The following is a 23,741-nucleotide window of genomic DNA, read 5'->3' on the forward strand; positions in this document are numbered from 1 at the left end:
GTGTGTAGTATTAGCAAACAACACAGCAGATGATTTGATAATACTGTACTGGCTATGGTGATTCTTACCTGTTTCCTCACTGGTAGGCGTACCACTCTCTGGTTGTTCGGATGACTCTGCAGAGTTGTTCATGCTCCTTTTGGATTTCACCTTGGAGCTTGGGCCGGAGCTTAGGCTCTGGCCGTTTTTAAGCCCCACTCCACCTGCAACATTTTGAGCCCCTTTGGTCTTGGGGTCACAGGGTGAGGGCTGTGATTGGCTGCCCGTACTCCCTGGTTTGCCCTGATTGGGCATTTTAGAGTCACTCTGGGCGGCAGTGGAGGGAGACACGACAGGAGGTGATCGTACCATGGCCTCCGTCTTAGGTTTAGGGCTGAAAAACAATGAATAGATAAGGATACATTTACGCCATGAGCTAAAACAGCTACTTTGCCTTGAAATCTGTGAAAAACATCAGATATTTTGGATACAACAAAATATTATCTAATAATCATTTTCTGGAGTCAAGAATGAACCAGGTAAATCACAGATAAATGCGGAGACAGCTTGCCATCCACGAGGTCTTTAATCCCACGACACCTAGTTATAACATGTGCCTTTTTCCCCTCCAATATGGTACCCAAGAGGGGTGGCAGAGAGAAAACCAAAGGAAAATGTGAACTTTCTTGTGTTCTTTTTGTCCTTACACCCCTTTCACCCCCCCCCCCCCCCCCCCCACCCCACAAAAAAAAAAAAAAAACAACAACTTGCAACTGCTAAACACAGCATCAGTTTGACAACCAACAGTTGGCATAGATGTCTGTGAACGCAAGATTAAGTTACCGGTATGGGGAATTCAGTGCACACAGATCTCGTCTGCAAAGAGACAGGGCACCTACAAATGACTGCTGCTAACCGGCTCTGAGAGCAGTTCAGTTCAGGCAAGCAGGAAACATCCAACTGGCAGAGAACTTCCATACCACACCCTAATATCTTTCTTTCTTCCTCATACACACACACACACACACACACACACACACACACACATATATGTACATGTACACACATTTGTACAAGTAGCATAAAACATATGCCAACATGTCCAAAAGGTTCAGCCACAGCTCTGCACACTGTATGTATGTAGAGACAGACACCCAGCCAGCACAACAAGAAGGCAAAGCCATAAGTTTGGCAGTCCGTGCAGTCATTTCCAGAGGCTCCAGAACCATGAGTCAGCAGGGAAAACTTCCAAGCCCAGTGTACTCCCTGACCCTGGAAGAGCTCTGGATCATGCATCAAAACCTTAAACTAATAATTCACAAAAAATGATTTTACATTAGCATTACACCTGACCAACACCTAATTTCCACACCATACAAGTAAAGCAAATTGTTCAGGTTTGTACCACCTTCTTGACCTTGCCAACATGCAACTCTTATAGATTTATCAGGTATCGTGTAGACATACTTGCTTACAAGCCTCACTGCACAATACCGCTTCAATTAAAGACATCAAGAGAGTAAGTTCAACTCAGTAAAGAGAAATGAAAATACCAGAGTAGTAATAACCTTAAAAAGCATAAGGATAACATGTTAGCTTTATTTTATTTATTGTTTTTATTTTATTTTACTTTTTTGTTCTTTAATTTTACATGTGCAAGTGAGATGACTTTATAAACGGCCGAGCCTTCCTCTTTAAGAAGAAAGCCCTCTAGGTAACGTTTGTGCCTCAAGATCCTTGCAAGGACTGAGTGACTCCGTCTGTCGAGTGTGTAGGAAAAAGTAACATTACAATCATTAAGCCACAGCCACTGGTGAAGTGCAAGCAGACAGAGGTAATTAAGTTAAAGTAATCAGCCAAAAGTGTCTAGATAGGGCCTAGTTTCTGTGTTAACAGCTATCCAAACGCATTCTCTGCCTGCTGCTACAGAAAAGTAAATGATGTCCATGCAAAAAGATTACTTAAGAGTAATTTCTAACTATGGCTAGATTTTCTAGCCAAGCTAGAGAAGAGACACCAATTTAAACTAGGTCTTCCTACCAGGTTTAGGAGCTGGAACAGAAAAAGAAGTAACTGTCCTGTCTCCCTGTGCTCCCGTTTTTCTCTCCACTTTGCCTTTATTCCCCCAAATAGTCGTGGCAGACAGTTGTGCCTCCTGTAGCCTGGTTCTACCAAAGGTTTCTTCCTGTTCAAAAGGAGTACTAGAACGACAGCTCTCTAGAAAGTACAGTACATATGAGCAAAAAGGCCGCCTTAATGTGGCCTCGGTCTTGCTGATTTTTAAAGTTAATATTTCTTATTTCAACTAAATCTAAGCTGGAAAAACAGGCAGAGCTTTTCAATTTGCCCCTTGTTCTTAACTGTTGTTAATGACCTTGGCTTTTTTTCTTCTTCTTCTTTTTTTCCAATTACGTAAAAAAAAAAAAGATTTGCCGTGGACAGATGTTTCCTCAGTAAAGTTTGATTACATGTTATTGAAGCTAAATAATAAGCTTAAGTGGTTTAGTCATCATTAATAGTCCACCAAATTGTCTAGGAAGGTTGTCTTAACAAAACAAAAAAAAAAAAAAGAAAAAAAAAGGGTAGTAGTTTTTCAAACAACCCTTTAAAAGGTTTTATTTCCATGTACTTCCAAAGATTTTCATGCAGTTAAAAATGCTTTGCTGTCCATCATAAACAGTCTGGATTAAACATTATTTTAATCCATAGCTTTAATATATAGCCAGTATAACCTAGATTTCAGTTACACCCACAAAATAGCTGATCATTATTAGAAAGGAAGTATCACAGGGCAATATTCACAGGTTGTCACATTGTATGAATCCACTCACCTTTGTGTGTTGGTGGACGGGGAGTTCTTTAGCCTATTGGAGTTCATTGATGGAGCTCCCAAGACTACAGAACAGGGTGGAGTGATGAGCTGGTGAGGACTGCCTGTGTGTGTGAGCGGCGCTTTTGCACGCACGTTCCTGGAGCCAGGAACAGGATTCCCAATGTTCGACAGGTTTCCCCGACCGTCCTTGGCCTCTTCTCTCTCTTTCTTTCCTCGTTCCCTCTTGCTGAAATGTGTCGCTGCTGTACCTGCCGCCGCTGGCCTCTCCTCTTGGACCTCCAACATTCTCTCTACGTCCTTGTCTGTGTGGGTGTGCGTGTATGTGTGTGTGTGTAAGTGTATGTGTGTGGGAAAAGTGTGGAAAAAAATAACAATAGTCCAGAAGGCTTCTCTTGTTCTTGTTCAGTGTGTATTTATGAAATTCCCCCAAGGGGGCTTTCAACGGCCCTTGGGCACACTGTTGAGAGAAAAGAAGGAGAAAAAGGACCGTTAACAAAACTGGAAAAGGCACACGCCGTCTCAAGAGAGTTCAAAGCGACACTCTACCCAAAGTCTTCTTATTATCAATCTTCCTGTCTATGAGTGAAAGATGGAAAAGTTATTTTTCCTCCTTATCTAAAGTTGCTTTGGGCAAAATAGGGCTTAATTAAGTAATTCTGACATTATTCAGTAAGAAAATCATAGGTCAAATTCATTACCTGACGACTTACACAGACTTCAGTCATTGTTAATTGTAACCTCAGCATGTTTGTTTTTCCCCCAGTGTCTGAAATGTCTGCTTATAGTGCATTTTTTTTCACCCTCAACACACTCAGTGCTTCACACACAGACTTTATATGGGCAGGCCGCCCAGGTATGTTAAGACCCGCCCAAATACATTTAGAGACTGGCTTTAGCTTTATTCCATATCCATCTGAGAGAATGATGCCATCCGCAATGAATGGACAATACCCTTTGCTTTTATTTTTAAAATTAAGACACCGCTAACCCACTTGCCAGCAGATCAACAGCCTGGTTTCTACTACGACAGCTTTCAACATCATCCAGCTGCTTTCCAAGATCATCGCATCCTGCAAATGGACAAATTACATGCGCCGTTTTATACTTAATTTATGGTAGAGACGTTGTGTCTGTTTGCACAGGCATTTGCCTGCAGAGAGGCTCTCCGTAGGCAACCAACTCCAACGTCAAAAGTCCTCAAAAAAAAAAAAAAAAGCACATAGCTCGACGTGGATGAGTGTATGCATAACCTGAACCCTGACGGCTTGAAGAGTGGGCCACAAACAGGAGCAGCATGAGAAGCTGCAGTGGACGCTTTTCTTTATTTTGAACACTTGGTTTCACTTCAGCAATTTGTAAGTTATAAACCTGCTTTTGTCCACAAGTGATGGACCAACAATAGCACAAGCAAGTAAAAGTAGCCCACAGATCAGTTGTTTGTGGCGCCGCCCCCTAGTGACAGTAAACAGCTACAACATGTATACAGCCATCCACAAAGCTGTCTGCAATACCGCCGCAGAAGCGCCTTGGAGCCCTTAGACTGCAGCTGGTAATGATAATCTTCTTCAACTCTACAGATCTGCTGTGTCCTCAAGGTCTACCGACTGGGGGAGAACCGGTTCATGTGTTTGTATCGAGTGCTTCAGAGCAGACAAAGTCTACCACATCCAGCTGCAGTCCAAAATGGTGAAGGATAAGGGACTCATTAAAGAGACAGTGGATTATAATGCTCCGGTAATAATCACCAAGTACTTCACAATTGTATTTGCAGGAAAAAGTTACAAAATAAATAATCTAATAATTTGTTTAAGAAATTGTGCATGCACTGTCTTTGGAAGCTCATGGGTGTTCCTACAAACACCCCTCGCAAATACAGTCTAAATCTGTTGTGAACTCTGGAAGTACGAACATAACTTCAATCCTCATTGTTCAACGTGTGTTAGTTAAAACAACTGACCAACTTAAACAGTTGACAGAACAAAGACTGTAAAAAACAGCAGACACAAAACATCAGTCTTTCCCTCCACTAACTCTATAATTTGATTCAATTTATACATCATCAATATGCAAGATCAATCATCTCAAGGTGCTTGATAATATAAATGATCCACTATAATCTGATATGGAGTCTGGTTCAATATTAACTGATAAAAAGTCACAGCCCAAACACTGCCACCACTGCTTAGTTTGTCCACCAGAGAGCACCAATATTTATCTGGAAAAAAGAAATCTGTTGATTTACATATGATGATTTTACAATTTAAAAAAAAAAACACCAGTTAGATTAGTCATTGATACTTTCTTTATCTTTGGCACATGTGGTAGAGCTGTCGAGCTGGTACTGTGACTCACACCAATCACTGTCTTTTGTGTGTGTTGGTGAGTGAGAGCGAGAACTGCACGAGAATCCTGTTCAAGAGAGCAGCCCAGTCAGTGAGATTACATTGTCATCCTGAAAATATTTAGGAGCTCTTCCAAAACACTCAGCGTTGTAACTGGCTCCAGAGTCCCCCTGGGGAGAGGGAGGTGGAATGGTGTTTGGGGGTTGTGTCGCCCCCTTTTCTACTTGTATGGGGGGATGGTGGCAGCACTGGGAAGCAGACAAATACACCGACTCCTGCTACAGCAGCAACACTCATCTCTCACTGGTCACAGAAGAAGAAGTGATTTACAGCAGTCAGGAGCACAGATTACTGCACACAGGCAGACACTGGCTTCTCAACAGAAAACAGAGGCGGCTTGTAGAACCAAATTAAACTGACTAGATTAACCTTTAAATGTAAAAAAAATACTGTAGTGGAGACACTTCAGAGATATGCTAGGCTCATTATTAAAAATGTAACGAAAGGAAACTTCTTTTACGCATTTTATATTGAAGCACGTGTAATTCTGCAGCTGTGATATACAGCATAAATCAGAAACAAGAGCTTCTGTTAACGCGACAGTCCCCGTATAAAAGTTCAGTTAAACTTTGTGTCTGAATAATTACACACTACCAGCTGAACAGGCACTCAGAGAACAGGTTCTGCTGTTAACGTCTTGTTTCTATAATTGGAGCTTGTGCTAGAGCGGAGTCTAACGATGACACTATATCAGATGCTATCGGCTACTGTGTACCGGCCACAAAAACATGCTCAGGGTTCCCCTTCACTTTAACAATGTAAACTGAATTTAACGTTTGTCTCCAAGAGAAATCTAATTGGATGAACCTTCCTGCTCCTAAAAAGTTTAAATGTACAGTACAAAACCTAATGAGATATTAATAAAGGCTACTCCTAAAGTGATCTCATCTGATTGTGATTGTTGGTGTTTTTAAACAGGTAAAATGTTTAGGACACCAGCAACAACTAGGACTTTTAGAGGGTGTACCATTTCATTTGTACATTTAAAAAAAGCAATGAACGTCAGAAAAAAAAAAGCTGACTGACATTCAAAAACACCATTTACTTTGCACAAACTGGGCATGATTGCCAGCTAGGGAAAGTTAGGCTCCTCTATTCCCTCTTCACAAGGTGCTGAGGGATGTATACTAAAACTCTTTTCAACCATCCACAAGCACTTTGCTTAAAACTCGGTGAACCCTTTAGAATAAGGTGTCCAGCGCAAGTTAAAAATGTTCAGACCTGGTGGGATCAGGCAGTACTTGGCCTTGACTGACTCCTTCACTATGGAGCAATACTAAAGGAGGAGAGCCTTGAGAGAAGAGCCAGAAAAAATAAAAATAAAATAAAATCACTTAAAATATATATATTTCGTTTGCATTAGTAGATATAGTTTATAATATTTCAAAGAGCCAGTCTTCTACTTCAACTCCAACTTGCATGTAAGGCCTGGAGGGGCTTCATCTAAATCTAAACCCCAATAACAAGCATATGCGTGTGATGCAAGTCTGTGCGCGTACATGGAAGCAAACAGCAGGAACTGTCAATCATCTGTTCTTTCCAATCGCACGCTAACAAGACACTAATTGGAAAGCTTGCTGACATGATTGTCATAAGGAATACACGGACACACATCAGGTGTGTACGTTCCAGCATGTCTCACACACACACATTTAAACAAGAAAGCATCATAGAGGTAATCACAGAGAATTCTCTTCCTCCACCTCCAGTAAAGATGCTGAACTGTCTATCACGGCAAACACGAGGAAATGCAGTTCATGCAAGTTAATGGGAAAACAGCATAATGACGCTCCAAAAATGAGCTTTTTGCCTGTGATATAAATATGAAGAGGGCAGAAAATAGTTCAATTCAATTAGATTTGGGCTTTCCGATGCGGGTGGCACTGGAAGACTATTTTATTTTCATGCTTATGTAACAGTCATCGTATGCTGCCTGCTTAGAGAGTAGACCCTTCCAATCTACGTCACCCAAATTCCTCTGAAGGGGAGTGGGAGGCTTTATAGCAATGCAGTATCTACTGGTATACTCCTCTGGTAAGGTGTGGGATCAGCGAGAAGAAAGGAACCCTGACCTTGCTGTCAACATAGTCCACTGGCTGAAAATTTTAAACACAACAAAGATTTATTTTAAAAAAGAAAAAAAAAATAACACACACACACACACACACGTGTAAACACACTCACACCGTCTCTCTTCCCTCATCTCAGCCCTGCTGGTGGCTGTAAAAGGGCCTGCTGATGTTTCAGCCTTATTTATGCAAATCCCATTTTGCAGTTCAGTCACAATGGAGTATTGCTCCCTCTTTCTCACTCTAGCTTCCCTACCCACTCTCCGTCTGTTCACCCTCCATCTCAAGAATTGCTTTTGCCCATTATTTGTTTAGGGGAAATATCAAAAAGCATTATTTCCACCTCTTCTCACAGTTTTCTGTAAGAATATACAAAACACATGGCCGTCAGCAACCAACTGTACAATCTGAAAAAGCAGCAGCCAACTCAGTGCAGGAAAAACAAAACAAAACAAAAAAACAACGCTCTACATCTCATCACAACAGCTTAAACACACACTTCAATTTAGTGAAATGGTCACATGAATAAAAGCTTATATGAAACAAAATGATTTTTTTTTAATCTGACAGAGTGGTCAAATAAGGATGTGCCTTATGCCAAAATATGCCTCAAGTTTTCTAATGAAAACACATTTTAAACCTTCCAAATGTTCAAACTATGTTTGATTTCTTCCCTTAGGAGTTAAATATGCAGTGAAAATCTGGATAACTTTGGTAAATGGCTTGTATTTGTATAGCGCTTTACTTAGTCCCTATGGACCCCAAAGCGCTTTACACTACATTCAGTCATTTACCCATTCACACACTTGTGATGGCAAGCTACATTATAGCCACAGCCACCCTGGGGCGCACTGACAGAGGCGAGGCTGCCGGACACTGGCACCACCGGGCCCTCTGACCACCACCAGTAGGCAACGGGTGAAGTGTCTTGCCCTAGGACACAACGACCAAGACTGTCAGAGCCGGGGCTCGAACCGACAACCTTCCAATTACAAGACGAACTGGCAACTCTTGAGCCACGATCGCCTCGTTGTCAAAGTAAGCCACAGGTGGTGATTACAGGATAGCGGCACTGAATTTCTGTACTTTTACAAAAATCTCAGTCAGTCCTTTAACTTTGTCAGTGTACTGTGTGTATAATGGGAACAAAGCATAACACAGTGGTGTCTGTGTCAGATACTGCTACTGTGTGTTTATCAACATGGGCTTGAAATGTTAGACTGGACTATAAAGTTTATGATGGCTGCTCTCACTGACTATATTACTTTTTGCTTTAGTTATTTTTTTATTTGTTTTCCAATCTACATGCGCTGTACTATACCTTAAATTGCATCTTAGCTTCTTGAAGGACAGGTAAATCTTCTATATGTGTTTGCTCTATTTGTGATTTGAATTGAGTTTTTATAAGGTTCTAAGCATGAGTATGTAGTGAGTAGTAAGACAGCAGGGCCACAAAGTAAGAATAGTGGCTGTAATGTCACTTAAACAGAAATAATGAGTTACAGCAAGCAAAACTTGCCAATCTGTTGAACTCAAGGACAATGAGTTTTATTATTTATACATTAAACTTGTCATTTGCAATTCTACTTCATTATGAAGCTGCCACCGCTAAAATACTAGCATTTTAATTTATGTAAAGTTTAATGCAAATCTAAAATGATGACGATGATGTTGATATGCAGCTTTAGCTCAGGTAATAAACTGCACAACCTGCACAAGGAAACATTACAGCTACTTTCAGCTAATACCTTCACATACCTGTCTTGAAGAAGTGAGACAAAAAAACCAAAAAAAAAACAGTAAGATAAAAAATGAAAGTAAGATAAAGATATGTGTTGGACATTAACAATACCACAGTGTAGGAAACACCTGCATGCTCACCTGTTCAGGTGACTTCCTGAAAGGACTGCCAGCATGCCACACCCTGCATTGTGCTCATTATTTACACTTAGCGAACACAGAATGCAAAGAATCCCGAATGTCACTAAAGATAGTCTAGTGGCGTCACTAGACTAACATTTGACATTATGCATGCACTGTGAGAGGCTCAAGGATGCACGCACAAGTATGACCAGGCCTCCTTTCAACTGAAATCAATTTGTTACAAGAAACTTAAAAGTCTTCTGTATTTTCCAAATTGTTGACTGCTCCCAGAGTCCAATATTTACACACCTCCATCTTTCTCCTTTTTTCTTTCTCAGCTCCCTCCATTACTTCCAATATTAGCTTTCCTACTGGTCCTGCATAACAGCTTTCCCAATTCAAACCATCCACAACACATGTTCTCCTCTGGTCTGCAGACCAGGCCCACCATCCCCTGGGAGGCGACATGTGTGTAATGTCACACTGTGTCATATCATATCGTGGTGACAGAAGCCTCACCGTATCCATCACAGTGATGGAAGTGGCAACGAAAACAGGAGGATGGGAAAGGGGTGTGATACGGTAGTCATTACACAAGCCATTGTCTTCACAGAGAGTGCGGGTGGGTGTCTGTCTCCCAGTCGAGTGCAAGCAGGCACGCACGCACACACACACACACACACACACACACACACGCTGACTCACTAGTGGCACATCTGCTGGCGTAGCCTGGGAATGGTGCCATGTGTAGTGGCCAGCTCCGGCAGCAGGACTGGCACTCAGCACTCTGGCCTGCTCTGATCTCCGTCTCACACACTTCACCCCGCACTTCCATCTCTTTCCATCTGCCCTCTGTCTCTGCATCCCTGGCTAAGTGACTGTGCCTTGCTCACACACTCACACAAAACAAACACACATACACACCTTTGTGCTCAATACGAGACAAAGAAAACGGGATAACTGGCAAGAACGTGCCCATACTTCTATGACAGGAAGTGCAAATTAAGGGGGTTGCTAGTATCAAAACCTGACAGTAAGATTTTTAAAAGGTATCAAGGTAAAAAGAATCCGACAATATTTCACACTTATCAAATGCAGCACATCTTGGACTTTATAGATAAAATATCAAAGACTGCGCAACTTTTGGATCCCAGATAAGACTTGGAACAATAAATCACACTGAAAACATTTATACAAGAATAAAACTGGTTGTAAAACCCTTCGATGTCCATTTGGATCAAACCAATCAAGTCAAACTGTAGCTGAGATTTCTACTGAAGTATACTCTGTTAGCTGGAGAAAGCAGAAAGATGACCAGAGCTGGAAGTGAGCTTGTGAACATCGATGCCTGTGGGTCCAGTTCTTAACCATTATACCTAGAAGCTGGTCACCCTTCTATTAATTCTACTTCATGACTAGCACATCTTAGCATAGTAAGCCATACTAACTCATGACATACCATAATATGAGAGACCTTATTCTGGACCTAAGGAGTTTAATTCTGGGTTGGATGTCTGAATGATTACGTTCACCAATCTGTCCATTTTTTAAGAAGGTCGTAGCCTTGCAGTCAACCCATGCAGTCACAAGGACGACATGCAAACTCCACAATTAAAATGTACATGTATCCCAGTAGATTTGCTTTCAGCTGTGACATCAAAATACATTGTGTCACACTGCAGAGTACAAAGTGATTGAGGCAAAAGAAAACTCCAGCAAAGAAAAGAGGGAAGAAAAAAAATTAAACTGCCTCTCTTTAAGTCTGCTTGTTAGCTGATGGTGCATCATCCTGCCAATTAACTGCTGGTGGTCTCTCTTTGGGTCTGTTCAGGTCAACTGCATTTCAGATCTAGTCCAATTATCTTAAGGTCCATTTAAGACTGCGTACGAATTTTTTCAGATCCCCTCTGGATCCCTTTAGGATCAAAATTTTAAACCCATGAAGACCTCCAGTAGAACTGCTAATTAATGCAAGAGCACTCCTGGAATCAGCAGTCACTGCAGCAAATACGAGCAGTAAACAGTAAGGCACATACGCATTTTTCCCCTCTAAATAATGATTTCTCTCATTTCTATCTCAGATATGAATTAACACAGGAACAGCACTCAGTTAGGAGAAACTCTGCTGCCCTCTGTGCAGACCCCTTCTTTCCTCCCTTCCCCTGCTCTCTGGTCCGTGACTCCCCTTCCTTCATCCGCACAGTCGCTCCCACACTCGGGCCACATTCCAACCTTGCTCATGCTGGGAGGACGTCTCCCTGTGACTACAAGCATTGTGGGAAATCCCAACAGCCAGGCCTTTCAGCAGCCATGTAGACCACTGAGGTAAAGAGGAAAAGAAATTTGCGTTCCTCACCGGTCAACAAGCTTTTCTTGCAAGCAACTTGTTATTAGTTAAAACGTTTCATTAATCAAACTGCATCAAATTTTTAAAAAGAAAATTAAGCAGGAAAGATGACAACACACTATGCAAAACCTCAAGATGTGCTTACCCAAAATATTTTCCATACATTCTTTTCTGTATTTTACAAACCACAGCGCCCACAAGAAACAGGTTTTGCAACCTTTCAAACTACGTAACAAAGCTCAGGGATCTTTACTGACCTGGTATTTCCTAAAGAGAGAAATTGCACACAAGCACACGCACACACACAAAGAGCATATAATAGATGTTCTATCTTCGTTCTTTTATCGTACAACAAAATTAGCACTCTGGAGAGAATGAGACAGATTGTGTCCCTGAATTACCCCAGTTTACACTGGTGTGTCATACCCATGGAATTTTAAACACACTGGCTAAGACCTGCCTAATTAAATATACAGTCACAGAGCAATATACACGCACATAACTATACTGGTGCACAGACAAATACCAACATGAGGCAGTACTTAGCTGTCCTAATAATGTCGGAGATCCACTGAGAACTCTGCTCCAAGTTTATGGCATGTGCTGTTCCCATGAGTCAGAGCATGCTCGTGTGCATTTCTGTCTGAGCTTCCTTTAGGTCCCTGCATATAACCATGGAATCGCAGCAATAAGTGATATGTAAAGCCATGCAAAAGCCACGCCCCTGGTGAACTAACTTAAAATGAAATCTTCACATTAATGGTGATGCTTCTTAATCCTGATATCAGATGCATGCTGAGCATCCTGCCTGGTTTCTTTTTATGCAATTTATTCACCAATAACTATTTAAGATGATGTTTTTTAACTGCCAACATAACTCAAGAAAATACATTTTCAGAATGAAGCTTAGAGTTGTTTTGTTCCTCACATTCATGATCTAAAACTGATTAAGAAACAACACATTCAAGTCCTTTGCTCACAACCACAAGCAGGTGGCTCGAATTACTCGACAGCGGGTTAAAAAAAAAATAAAAAATCAAATACAGATGCACTAAAAGAAGTGCATCTTCACTGAAGGGCCCTAATACATGTCAAATCAGCATCTGTATTGGTAGGTCTCTTGAGATTCCCATCTGAAGCGATGAGCTTATAATACAATAAAACCAGTGTGTGTAATTTGTGCCACGTCCAAGACACATGACATTTGTAATTACAGGCAGCAACGTGTGAAAAATCCCCTTTGTCTGCCTCCTATAACAAAGCGGTTACAGTTGCGGTCTAAATATATAGAGATTACCTTTAAGTTAGCTGATTTAGATAATTAAGGCATTAACATCTGATTTTGTCTGCTTGGAAACTACTGTTTATATGCAACAAAACAAAAGCTAATTTTTGCAACTGGTAATAAATGATCTGATTACAATATAAACAGTGGTGACTCTAAATTGAGATTACTCCATTGTGAATAGTCCATGAATCATCTATCTAAAGATCGTGGTGCATTCTAGTTAAAATCAAAGTCTGACTCTCAGTGGGTTAAGAAGGAACGATATGCATCTTCTTGTGCCCAATTACAGCCCAATCTAGTGACACAGGATGAAAATAGGCAGTTGATTTTTCTCACATAATACATACATTAAAAAAAAAACTAAAACTAGCATGTTGACATTTTTCTGGGTGTTTCGTGGCACTTCTGTCTTTCCTGTGTGGTTCATCAATATCAGTACAGAGCGCTGTGCCAGCTGTTGAGTTTTCTCTAAGGTTCAGCTGTGAACAACTGCAGGCATGGCAAAGAAGATGAAGAATGATTTTACCACTTTAGTTTAGATGGAACTGTGAAATGACCACTAGTCAACCAGTATCATACTGCTTCAACTGCCATTGTGTGTTTGGATTCTTTTCACAGAAAGCATAAAGTATCAGGAAAGACTGCAAGCATGATTGACTGGGTAGCACCATGTAGTCTGCCATGTTCCTCAGTCACGAAAAGGCAGGATTTCATTACTCTATATTCATCTAAACTGACACAGTGACCATTGTGTGGTCTGAATCCTTGTTTATATGCATCACTGTTACCCTCACCCCAAGTGGTGGTACGCGGTACCTACTCAGCTCGACAACTGTGTATCACCTAAATGTGCGTGGGGTTGTTTTAGCAATACAGCCGAATGTCCTGTGATGTCCTTTGTAACAACAATAAAGGACGTCGAGCCGATAGCATACACGCTCAGTCTATGGCTTTTACTTGGGGCCGTGATTTTTGTGCCGCTACTTTCCTCGATGCTGGATTTCAAAAATGACAGTTTTAATTTTTGGGAAGGAGTCACTCTCATGACACCACTGACTGGCCAATCGGTGGCACACAGTCTGCTGACATTACATTTTCCGATCAACTCAGCTCACTTGGAACCCCAGCCAAGCAAGTACTAAAAGAGTACATGGTACCAGGTGCTATCACTAACAGAAAACCCAAAAAAACGAGTCAATTCGATTCAAATGCAGCCATGTAAGTACTAGCAGAAGAGGGCTATTTCTTGCACCTCTTAATTTCTGTAACCTAATATACACACAGCCAGGTTATACACAAGTGTACAGCCGTGACAGCCCTTACTGACATTTCAATTATATAAATAAAGGAGCTCAGAGAACGTGTGGCACGGTGGTTAGCACTGTTGCCGCACAGCAAGAAGGTCCTGAGTTCAATTCCACCATCAGGCCGGGGTCTTTCTGTGTGGAGTTTGCATGTTCTCCCCGTGTTTGCGTAGGTTCCCTCCGGGTATTCCGGCTTCCTCCCACCGTCCAAAGACATGCAGCTTGTGGGGATAGGTTAACTGGAAAATCCAAATTGCCACTGGGTGTGAATGTGCGAGTGAAAGTGAGTGGGAATGGTTGTCTGTCTCTGTGTGTTGGCCCTGCGACAGACTGGCGACCTGTCCAGGGTGTACCCCGCCTCTCGTCCTATGACAGCTGGGATAGGCTCCAGTGCCCCCCGCGACCCTGAAAAGGATAAGCGGAAGCGGATGGATGGGGATGGATGGAGGAGCTCAGAGATTCCCAGATTATACAGAGGAAGATTCTCGAGTAGCTTGTAAAGATAAGACTTCCTGGAGGCGAAAACTGTGATTTATTTGCTTGATTCTTCTGGATTCTTCTCCTCTTATACCTGCGCTAATGCAGAGGGCTTTATTCTGAGCGAGCTTTTCAAATGCAGTGAGCATAAGACTCAAGTCCAGTATAAACCACAATTTTTCCATCTTCTTAACCAAATGAGGCTGGTAGGGGGGCTGGAGCCTCTCCCAGCTGTCATATTGCGAGAAGCAGGTTACACCCTGGACAAATCACCAGTTAATCACAAGGCTAACAAAGAGAGAGAAACAGACAAACATTTTCACTGATCTTCACTCAAACAGCCAATTTAGAGTCACCAGTTACCTTACATGTGCGTGTTTGGACTTTGGAAGGAAGCTGGAGAGCCCAGGAAAAGCCTACACAAGCACAGGGAGAACATGCAAACTCCAAACTGCCCAGATGCCCGATGGGTTTGAACCCAGGACCTTCCTGCTATGAAGCAGCACAGCTAACCCCTGCACAACTCTGTGATTTTTCACTATAAATTATCTATTAACGTTACTGTTAGAAAACAGTCAAAACTAAGCATTAATGAAAAAGCATCACTTCTTCAACTGAGAAGCTTACACTTTGGTAGAGTTGGTATTTTTGCTTAAAAATTGACTTAAATTAATGTTTGCTTTACATCAATATATCAACTTAGTTGCAAAACAATTTCCTGGCAAGCATTATGTAGATTAATCACTTCAGCCATATAAACAACATTTAACTCTATGAAGCTTTGTTTATTTCTCACAAACTAATTTAAAACAGTGCATTTTTCTACAAAGCGCTGAAACTATCACATATCAGAAGCTCAACTAAAGAGAATAAAGGGCTGGAGCACCAGAATCTTCCTCATATTTATAGCGATCGCTTAGTCAAAGAATACTTACCGATGAAGAGTTACCACAGCAGATGAATAAATTGAGATTTCAAATTAAAACTGAGCACCCTGAATTGTGTTAAAGTTTAAACAAACACTGTTGGGCTTCTTATCGGATCACCAAAGATAAAGAAATGAAACAAAAAACTCCCAGTTAGTCAACTTCATCACGATACAATGCTTTCTTCTTGTGGCCACCATGTTATTCATTAAAGCCATTTTTCACTCATGAAAACGCTGGACGTTATCCCGGTCATCAGAAAGGGATGTTGTCCACAGTTGCACTTTCACAGATGTGGCACACAACAGGTTGTAGTCAGAGTCAAACGTTTCTCACTTCTTGAAATACTTTAAGTGTTTTTGATGAGAACGTCGCCTGAATGAAACATGCAGAAAGCAGGACACAGGATGACTACCTGCTAGCTGTGAATTTACCACACCGTTATCTCACAATCAAGACATCACTCTGAATTTGTACTGGGCCAGCTGGAAGATTACAGACTAAGTAATGTCGGCCCCACTGTGAGTAAGTGTGTGAAATCAGTCCTGGTCATATGGTAAGCTAGGCTAACCCCCCAAAAAAGTGTCAGCCTTGTATCAGGAAAGGCCCTCTGCTTGGTGGCTCACAGTTGAGGTAAATGCAGTTCACAGAGCTCCCCCCCACCCCCCTCCCACAACCACCACCACCCAGGTTCCACCTGAAAGCAGCTCTGTTTGCGAGCGCCCTTTCCCTCGTTGTAGAAGAAGCAGCCCGTCTGTGCCATAACTGTCAATCACAGCGAAAAAAACATGAAAGCAGATTGATCGGTACGTTCTGACTCAGCCAGACACATCCCCGAGGATCTTGTATGGGCAACAATCCCACCACACATCCGCACGAGTCCGTGACCTCCTACACTAAAACGATGTGAAAATGCAGCTATTAGAGAAACACATTTATACATTCAGCTGCAGCTGGTAGGAAAGCGGAAAAGACTTATTACTACGGGCTCCATGTTGTGAATTTACATATTTAAGCCTTATCCGTACCCCTTATATTTTATTATTATAATAATTAATCTTAATATTTCTTATGATGGACCAACTGTGACCAACACAGAGGACGCACACAACCGATGCGCTCGCTTTTGTACAACAGTTTGTAGCAGATAGAGAATTCAGAGATTTTGCAGATTTGAAGTGTGTAATTTTACCCACTGAAAGCACTGATGTCCATGTTTCTACAACAGGATAAAAGTTTTGTATTGTTTTAATACCATCACGTTATTATCCATCAATCTATCTGTGTATCTTCACTCTGTTATTGTCTCCCATTTGTCTTCCATTTTATCCCATTTCACCTCCTATTGTTACTGGTTCTAACTGGCTTCTGCCGTGTAACCCAATTTGCAGCAGGAAGATCATCATTTTCCACTTTCTCTCTCTAAATGCCAATTCCGCTACCTAAACTTCCTCACCGATTTCATCAACTGGCTCAATCCGATACAAGCGAACGTTCCCCCCCCCCCCCAAATAGCACCTTCTGAACCCACTGATTGCGACTAATTGTTGATTTTAATTACACTGACTCTCGTAGAAGAACTGTGTTCACAATTTCATGCCGAGGATGAGAAACAGTGTTGCTAGAGATTAAAAAAAGTTGCTGTAGGCATAGATACCTATCAAATGCATTAAGTCCATATTTATATCTACTGAGAGAGAGAGAGAGAGAGAAAATATATCAACTGTCCATTATAATTGCCAGAGGGGTGAACGGGCAATATCAGCAGCAAAATACAAATCAATAGCCAAAGAAGTCAAAAGTTTCTTTTAACCTTCATCTGCTTACACCTACTCTCAGAAACGTCCTGCAGCGGCAAGCTTATTTTAGTGGTTTTGAGCAATCCTCTACAATCCGAGGAGTTAAAAATTGCTTTCTACATCCGTTGAACTAAATAAAAATATCTTCTATTCTATGAGTTCATAGTTTTATAATTTTTGCCTATTATACCATCATATTTCTACAGTTCTGGTGGGAACGATGAATATCACTACACACCACAGTACTTGACAATCCTGTTTTATAGGAGTTTGGTGATTTTGAAGTGTTTCAATTCCCTTTGAGGGCCACACTGCAGTATATCAAGTACTTAGATTACAGGTCTCTTGCATTGTAGTAATAATTTAACACTGCTCGACTTAAAAATAAGATTCACAAAATTTTACAATGGTAAGTTAAGGGCAGAATAATGTTAGTAATACAAGTTAAACGTCAAACTTTATTTTCCTTCTCCCTGTGGACATCCTACAACCGTGAGAGCACTTCATAAAATTAACTGAATTTCTTAATGAACTGTGAATGAATGTCTTTAATGAACTGATCTTTCATTAGTGCAAATAAAAAAAGGTCCTACAGAGATGAAATAAACCTTTAAAGCAGTAGAAAAACACACTGAGTCGGGTATAGTCTAATCCACTATACGACACCCCCCCCCTCCCCCTTTACCCGCCACCCGTTACACAGTCAAAGAGACAAACTGCCTCTCCAACACATCCCTCCACGTCATACACAACACAAGGCTTGCGAGTTTTAATTAGAAAACCCACGAAGCAAACAAATGCACAGAAACAGAGTCCAATACTCGGAGGCAAAAATAAATCCTTTGCCGCTTTACATCAATATCCATTTCCCCGCGTCCTTCACCTCGCTGTGGTTTTTGGTTAACACACTTCAGATTAGATAGCAGATAAATAAACAGTGCGCACAGCGTTCTCAGGAAGAGCGCCCTGACCGTGTTGTGTCCTCAACATGTGCAGATCAGAGAGCGAGACCAAACACTGCACTGATAGTCCAATGCACTGCGGCGGTGAGGTCCTTTTCCTCAAGCCGCTACCCCCTAAGCGTCAACAGCAGTCAAACAGGCTGCCTGCTCCGCAATTCAAGGCTCCGTCATCAGAAAGCAGGCACCTCCAAAGATAAATGTCAAGAGATAGTGACCGGCGTTGCAAGGTGCCTGCGCCTGACTTGTTATGGTTACATCACAGCAGCGTTAAGCTATCAGTTTATGGCACCAGTTTTTGACAGCAATTATAGCATGGAAAAAGCATTGGAGCCGGAAAAATATGCGCCTCGTGCTTCTAGCTCTTCTTATTCCAACATATAATGAACACAAAGTAATGTCGGCCCGACTGTGAGTAAGTGTGTGAAATCAGTCCTGGTCATATGGTAAGCTAGGCTAACCCAAAAAAAGTGTCAGCCTTGTAGCAGGAAAGGCCCTCTGCTTGGTGGCTCACAGTTGAGGTAAATGCAGTTCACAGAGCTCCCCCCCACCCCCTCCCACAACCACCACCACCCAGGTTCCACCTGAAAGCAGCTCTGTTTGCGAGCGCCCTTTCCCTCGTTGTAGAAGAAGCATATGCGCCTAGTGCTTCTAGCTCTTCTTATTCCAACATATAATAATAATACGGCTACAGATTGTCCAAAATCCCCCCTTTGTTTTAGCTTTTTCAGCACCCCCTGTATAACAGAGTCCATGTCATCTACCAGATAGTAAGCAGAAAAATGTAGATTTCAGACACTTTCAAGCATGTGTGATTTTCCATTATTTCTGACAAGCATTGGGCCACTATCTACATTTTAACACAATGAGGATTTTTAAGGACAATTCAGAAACTTAAAACAAACTGTTCACTGTAAATACAGTTAGCCATATCGTAAACAGGGAGTGACTTCAGACACTGGCTTTATAATCCTGCCATTACTTGTTTTACTTACTCCTAAGCAATGAAAACAAGGAGGAAGCCCATTTACAAGCATTCTGTCACCCTAGAGAGGACAAGGGGAGTGTGTGTGTATAAGAAACTGTGTGATAAAGTGTGTAATAAAAGAAGAGAGAGCCAGAGTTGAGTTGGGTTACCTCAGAAGCCCCCCTGCCCTTTCAGCAGGGCCTCATATGGAGAACCAGGCCTTCAGGTCCCCTGGGCACTGATGTCTGCTCTCCACTCGACTTCTCCCAGTCAGCCACAGAGGCTGTGCAGGAACCTGGCCACCTCACGACAACCTACAGCCACAAGTCATTCACACCTGGAACAGAGGGAAGGGACTTTGCTCAACGGGCAAAACACAAACGGCAAGAAAAAGCACTCACTAGCCGGTGTTCACAAGTCCAACATGTAGCAAACACATAAACAGTGCAAAGCTGAGGTCATTAGGGGCTACAGTGACAGTGTAGGCTCGCGTTTTTTAACCCAGACACGTATTTATTCTTCAGTTATCGACCTGTGTGCACATAAGGGATTAGGAGAGTGTCTGTGATACTCTTTTAAGAGCTTCCTCACTTCTGTGCACCAAAAATGCACAGTGGAAAGACAAAAATGCATTATTATTTTTTTGTAAATCCTTAACTACACAAAGTCCCAATGAAAAGAAGCAGTGATTCTACAAAAAACAAAAAGATGCATGTGAAACAGCTTCAAGACTATGCAATGATGCACATTAATGGCAGACAGCAGTGTTGCCTAGCAATTGAAGAGACCCAGCAAGGTCTGCAGTTCAGTTTCAGCAACTGGTATGTATGCTCCAAAACTGTCCTCAGACTCTGAACCTCCCCCTCCTCACTGCTAACTCAGAAGAACTAACAGCATCTGATCTGAGAAAGGACTGCTACAATGTGCAAAAGCTGCAGACTTCTCTCGAGGAAAAAGGAAAAAAACAAAACAAAGAAAAAACAAGGGAAAACATTGCATTTAGCAACCTGACGAATGCTTTCAAAATGTTCAGTGAGGCAAAAGAAATCACTTGGTAAGGGAGAACAATATAAGACTTTATTCATCAGGAGTAAATTCCCAGGTGGTGACTGTGTTTTTACTCTGCTTTTATTTCCACACTGTCGGACCTGTGGATTTTTTATGCTCCCTGAAGTTAAACAAGATTAGTAAAATGTAAAAGAGTGATCACATTCTTTACCATGTCTAACTCTTTGTTTTCTTTTTCCAAAGGTAGCACAACACAATGCCACAAGTTACCCACGAACGGGCCTACTCGAGGAAGTCGTCCTTTTAAAATATACACAAAGCTACACAAACCTAAAACTGCTAAATAAACGTAAAAGCACGCAGCAACTACAGGGATTAGACTCCCCCCTGAAATCTCAGCGCCTCACTGGACAACTCTTGGCGGACAAAGTAATTCCATGGCGCTTGAAACTCCAGGAACTTTTTTTTTTCTTTTTCCTAAAAGAAGTTGTTCCTGTTTCGCCAGAGAACTGGGGGGGAAGGGAGGACTTCAGCACTCGCATTCATGGAGCCTCGGCCAGCGCAAACAAAGTCTTCCCCGAAGAGGGAGGCAGTGGACGGCGGCTGAGAGCGAGAACAACGACGTCGCCCACAAGCACACAAAAACCCACGCATATATTCATCCCACGGCTTCGTTTGTTAATGAAAGTACTCAGGCCCGCCTTGGACAAACGTTCATTTTCAAGTTCTGCCCGCTCCCTTAACAATGTAACAATTAAATCGCTCGGCAGATGATAGGGCTGGCCGACACAATCAGCAGACGAGGCCTATAATCTCGTTTCGGATTTATAAATCATACCAAACACGTTTAAAATGAAGAAAATACAATACCAACGGTGTGGAGCTCCCGAAGAATGCAAAACATGCATGCTGCATTGTATCCTTTTTTCATTTTCACGAAGCACGGGCGGTCCTCCAGTATAATGGGGTAAAAACCAATATTTCTCCGCGGGTTTTACACCATGCCGAAAACATCGTGAATAATCCGCTTTTGTTGCGCTGGAAAAATCGGCATTTACGGTTCAAAGGGTGCTCACTGTCTGCCAGGCCAGACGCTACGTGGGTTTTGCTAGCCAGCCTTCGGGGACAGAGGCAGAGAAGAACGGATACCAAGTGAGATGTCCCCGGGAGGAGGACCCGCGTGTGCCCGTTGCCAGGAGGCGAGCCGTGGTAGCGATACTTTCCAGCTAGATGTGAAAAGGGGAACACTCACCTGGAATGCTAGCTTAATTTCCCCTTTTTCCTGAGCGACGAATTTACACCGCACAATTATCAAATCACAACATTTTCACGGTAACATTACAAAATGGGAATATGTCTCCCCCCCCATTCGCCGGAGCTTTCCAGTGGTCCTACTCCATTACATCCCAGTCAAGATTTCCTGTCGTCGCTTCCCACCACCCCCCCGTTACTGCGAGATGGTTTAGTCGAATTCTAAGTAGCAATTCTAGGTCAGATCTGTGTGCCAGTGAGAATGTTACTGTCGGACGGCCGAGAGAGACCACTGTCCATCTCCATGTGATATGGCAAACACTATAAAAGACATCTGAAAATAGAGAAGAAGGAAAAACACACTAAACTGTTTACGTGGGATTGTTTTGCCGAGTAAACTCCTATAAAAGTAGTTACCTCGAACTTCCCTATATGAAAGAGCGTAGGCGTAGTTACGGAAGAGGATTAGGGCCACTGGAAAAAAAAATAAACGGGCACGTCTTTTTTTTCTTTTCCAGAATCCCGAGGAAAAAGTCAGAATTCTGACTTTAATCCCCCAAATCTGAGAAAAAAAGTCTGAATTCTGAGATTAAAATCAGAATTCTGAGGGGGGGAAAAGTCGGAGTTCTGGAAAAGACAACGTCCGCTTTTTCCCCAGTGGCCCTAATTCTCTTCCATACGCGGTAGCTAAGCATCAAACTTTTGAAACTTTTTCACAGCACATTCTTTCTATTTTCGTTTTATTCAAAGTCGATACACCCCTTCAACAAGAGACACATAGTGTCAGCAGCTGAAACGGTTAATCGAATCTATATAAAATCAATCAGCAGCTATTTTGTCTAGACATCTTTTAGGGGGGGGGAGTACAAGTTAACAAGGGCTTGTTGCTTCTGTCCTATGTGAACAGAAAAAGTTAAGGCTTTAGGAATTTCGTAGCTTTGTGTTTCTGTCTCTGATATGCTTGAGGAGGATTGTCAAACATAAGGCCCGGGGGCCAGAATCGGCCGGGAAAGACTGCAATTTAGTCCAGTGGATGATTTTGGAAATTGTGGGGGAGGGCATGCATTTTAGACTCTTAACTGTATTTTAATAGGTTTTACAGCTTTTGGTAATGATAAAGACTTTCCCCATCACCATTCATATTACACCAAAGTAATGAAGTAATTATTATGCAAATAAATGACAGAAACAGTTTTGCTTTTTCACTAGCTACTAAGGAAATTTGAGGTTTTTACAGTGGGCCCATAGTTAAAAAGAGAGCAAGAGAGAAGGGGGAGAGAGAAAGTCTGATAATTAACAAAACCTTTTCACTTTATAATTACAGGACTATTTCTACAATTTTACATATTTATTTCTTATCATTTAAGCCCAAAGAGTTGTGCTAGCAGATCTTTTTGTTTACTACAGCAGCATTTCTTTATCATATAAGAAAAACTGAGACATACTGTTAAAATTTCACCATTTTTCTAATTATATTACAATATCTGAGAGATCAAAGTGGACTGTAAATGGAGCCAATTTCCCCAGACATTACTGGTCTAGATTATCTATTTACCTTGATGAAGTTTAGTATTAAATTTGTTAAAAAAAAAAAAAAATTCTTGTTTTATGAATGGGTGCATTTATATTAAACAGCTGTATTTCTATTAAACGGAGAAACTCAGGGTTTTTTTAAATCAACATAGTGAAGCCTTTTAGTTCACAAATACCAACAACATGGATCTTAAATTTCCAATTATGCATGCATCTTTTCTTTGACTCCATCCTGTTAGGGAAATGTATTTGAACATCCATACAATTTGCAGCGAATGCTTTCTTTCATAACATTTAATCCTTAAACACAAGCTAAAGTTGATCAACATCTAGGTTTATGTCATCATATAGAAGAGGACATATAATATCTTTTAATTACACAGTGTTAAACTCGGTGGTTTTAGAAAACTAATGGTCCAGCACTCCATTAGAGGCACTTGTCAGATGGTTGGATAGTTTCACAGACCTTCCCCATCTATACCTTTCCAGCGCTGAAACAGGAGGGTGGGGGCAGTGTCTGATCATTTTTGTAAGTTTCCTAAAATGTGAAAGTTAGCAGGGTTTCAGTTTCGTGTGAAGATACACCCATCCTGCCCTATTAACACACGCACATGAACATCCGGGTTCATATACATATACATACACATATACCTGTATAACTGTGCAGTATTAGTTTCAGGTTTACAGCGCTGTGCAAAAGTTTTGTAATGCCCCTCATTTATAGAGCTATAGAGAA

The 23,741-nt window shown here is 41.6% G+C and overlaps 1 protein-coding gene across 2 annotated transcripts in view; it reads right to left on the reverse strand.

Annotated features, from left to right (window-relative positions):
• bcl9 (BCL9 transcription coactivator) overlaps positions 1-21,621 on the reverse strand; it is a 28,543-nt gene extending 6,922 nt beyond the window's left edge. Inside the window, exons 1-4 of one of the 2 annotated variants that reach the window (XM_006788362.3) lie at positions 21,474-21,621; positions 19,384-19,550; positions 2,811-3,269; positions 69-373 (exon numbers count right to left, since the gene is read on the reverse strand). In XM_006788362.3, coding sequence (XP_006788425.1) covers positions 69-373; positions 2,811-3,097 — 592 coding nt within the window. In that variant the 5' untranslated portion in view covers positions 3,098-3,269; positions 19,384-19,550; positions 21,474-21,621. Of the gene's footprint in view, positions 1-68; positions 374-2,810; positions 3,270-19,383; positions 19,551-21,091; positions 21,443-21,473 lie in introns of those variants that run through there. The other variant, XM_006788363.3, reaches the window with a different exon arrangement.
• Between the last annotated feature and the right edge of the window lie 2,120 nt (positions 21,622-23,741).

The sequence above is a fragment of the Neolamprologus brichardi genome, chromosome 16 (genome assembly GCF_056152115.1).
Source record: "Neolamprologus brichardi isolate AB-2024 chromosome 16, ASM5615211v1, whole genome shotgun sequence".
NCBI lineage: Eukaryota > Metazoa > Chordata > Actinopteri > Cichliformes > Cichlidae > Neolamprologus > Neolamprologus brichardi.